The 2,624-nt window shown below is 54.4% G+C and overlaps 2 protein-coding genes across 3 annotated transcripts in view; both read right to left on the reverse strand.

Moving 5' to 3' along the window:
- The window catches only part of DMWD (DM1 locus, WD repeat containing), a 7,544-nt gene extending 6,619 nt beyond the window's left edge, over positions 1-925 (reverse strand). Inside the window, exon 1 of the mRNA XM_029924320.1 lies at positions 876-925. Within this exon, the coding sequence (XP_029780180.1) occupies positions 876-925 (50 nt within the window). The remainder of the gene's footprint in view (positions 1-875) is intronic.
- A 904-nt stretch (positions 926-1,829) lies between these two features.
- RSPH6A (radial spoke head 6 homolog A) overlaps positions 1,830-2,624 on the reverse strand; it is a 17,695-nt gene continuing 16,900 nt past the window's right edge. Inside the window, exon 6 of one of the 2 annotated variants that reach the window (XM_029924842.1) lies at positions 1,830-2,216. In XM_029924842.1, the coding sequence (XP_029780702.1) occupies positions 1,979-2,216 (238 nt within the window). In that variant the 3' untranslated portion in view covers positions 1,830-1,978. The remainder of the gene's footprint in view (positions 2,217-2,624) is intronic. The other variant, XM_029924843.1, reaches the window with a different exon arrangement.

The raw sequence follows: 2,624 nt of genomic DNA on the forward strand, positions 1-2,624 counted from the left end.
CTTTTGTGCTAGCACACGGCATGTGATTGGCTGAGGGGCGGGGCCCAGAGGGAGATGGGCGGGGTGGTGGCAAAGCTCAAATCCCTAGCAACGGCGCCCTGGGAACCGTTTGCCTAGCAACGGAGGGACCCTCAAGAGGAGGCACCGTTCATAACCTGGCCTTCCCATGGCTTCACAGACGACCCTAGGTGATTCTAGTGCCTTCTTAGACTCCCAGCATACAGCTTTCCGATCTCCAGTGTATCCCACTGACGTCTTAAAATCCCTGACTGGCGACAGCATCTCCAGACGTTCCACCCCACCGTGGATGCTGTCCCAAATCCTGCTGATCTCCAGTGTCTCCATAAAACTCCTAGGGTTCCATCCGGCCCACTACTGATTAATGCTAATCCCAAGCACTTCTACATTTCTCTTCAACCTCCAAACCTCCATGACTTATCTTTCACAATCTCACTTGGTCCTCCAACACCCTCTTCTGATTCCAAAATTTCATTGATCCCCGCAATGCCCCCAGTGTCCCGATAATCCGCTAGTAATCCAAAAGCTCTTACGGATCCCATGAGCCCCTACTGATTGCCAGTGCCCTTTACTTCTGCTGAAGCCACCCTGTCCCCATCACAGACCTTCCTAGACCCATTCTCAGGCGTCTCTCAGATTTCTCATCAGAATGTCCCCAGAGGCATCTCACACTCAGCACGTCCTACAATGAAATTGAAATCTTCCTCCAAATCCCGTTCCCCTCCTGTGTCCCCATTGTAGAGTTCACACTACCATTCCCCCGGTCACCCAGTGTGCAGTCCTCGGTGTCTCCCTAGATCTGTATCATCTCCCTTCACCTCCTGGATGTAGCCCCCAAGTCTTTTGGATTCTGTTACCTGACCTCCTCTTTTCTAGTCCCTTTCTCTACACAGCCTTGGTGCAACATCCTCCTCTCCAGTCCCGCCCTCCCAGCAGCCTGGTCTCTGATCTCCCAGACTCCAATCCCACCCACCCTATGCATACTCCCCTCGGCATCTAGAGAGGTCTTTCTAAACATGAATATGCCTGGGCCCCTCCCTTGCTCCAAGACCATCTGAGGCTCCCTAGTGCTCTCAGGGCAAAGTAAAGCCCCGAGTGATCTGCTCCTGCCAACCTCTCCTTCCAACCTCATCCCTCATTACTAACTCTTCATACCATGTCCCAAACATGGGGATTTGGGAAACCACCTCAACACAGAACTCTTTCTTGCGCTTGATCTTTGCACATACTGTTCCCTCTGCATAGAATGCTCTTCCCCACTCTGTTCTTGACCCTTTAAGAGTCAGCTCAGGAGCCCGGCCAGTCCTCTGGGCTCCCCCATCCAGGTTGTCACTGCTGGGGGTGTCTGTCTCTCCTGCAGAGCGTGAGCCCCGGGAAAGCAGAGCTGCGGCTGCTTGGCCCCTCTGTGTCCCCAGCGCAGGGCCGGGCTCCGGCAGCTGTTCGGGGGCTCCTGGGCGGCTCAGTCGGTTAAGCATCTGACTCTGGATTTCAGCTCAGGTCATGATCTCACAGTTTGTGAGTTCATGCTCCGCCTTGGGCTCTGTGCTGACATCGTGGAGCCTGCCTGGGATTCTCTCTCTCTCTCTGCCCCTTCCCCGCCTTTAAAATTAAATAAATAAACATTAAAACACACACACACACACACACACACACACACACACACACACACAGCTGTTTGATGGCCAGATGAGGGAATCAACAAAACAGTTGGGAGGGACCAGCGGCAGCGTCTGTTCCCGGCAGAGCCCAATGGCCCTGACGTGGAGGCCACGTCAACAAACGCAGTTGAACAAACAAATGGGAAACCAGGCCCTAATGCCATGGGGACATTTTATTTAGAGCAGCTCCTTTGCTCTTTTACTCCTGCCCTCCAGGGGCAGAAAGCAAACCAACAGTGAAAAAAGCAACAACCGCTCACTGACTATGTCTAAGGGAAGACCTGCCACTGCCGGCGCGCCCTTCAGTCATCCGGGTCCTCCTCCTCGTCTTCCTCCTCATCTTCCTCCTCTTCCTCCCCGGCCATCAGGGCCTGCTCCTGGGCCGCCTTGAGGGCCTGCTCCTCTTCCACCGTGGGGTCGCTCATCTCCATGATCTCCGGGCCGCTGGGGAACTCCTGCTGCGTGGGCGCCGGCAGCGGGGGGTTGAAGTTCTCCGGGCTGTACTTGTGGCCCCAGCCCACGTAGATGTTCTCAAACTTCCTGGAAGGAAGGAGAGGTACTGGGAACCCCTCCCCCGAAGGCCCCAGCCGGGGCTTCTTTAGAAAGTGGGCCCCGGGAAGGCTGGGCGTGACTGCAGAGGCGTGGGTGGTGGCATGGACATGTGTTCACGTGTCCTCAGTGTTCCCTGCGCATCTGTCTGCCCGGTGCCCGGCGTGTCTAGGGCCACGCTCTACAACCAGGCATGTCATGGCTGAGCACTTGAAACATGGCGGTGTGGCCAAACACCCGAGTTCTGTTTATATATATATAAACTCCACTCAGCATCTAGAGAGGTCTTTCTAAACATGAATATGACTGGGGCCCTCCCTTGCTCCAAGACCATCTGAGGCTCCCTAGTGCTCTCAGGGCAAAAAAAAAAAAAATATATATATATATATATATATATAT

Source organism: Suricata suricatta, chromosome 16 (genome assembly GCF_006229205.1).
Source record: "Suricata suricatta isolate VVHF042 chromosome 16, meerkat_22Aug2017_6uvM2_HiC, whole genome shotgun sequence".
NCBI lineage: Eukaryota > Metazoa > Chordata > Mammalia > Carnivora > Herpestidae > Suricata > Suricata suricatta.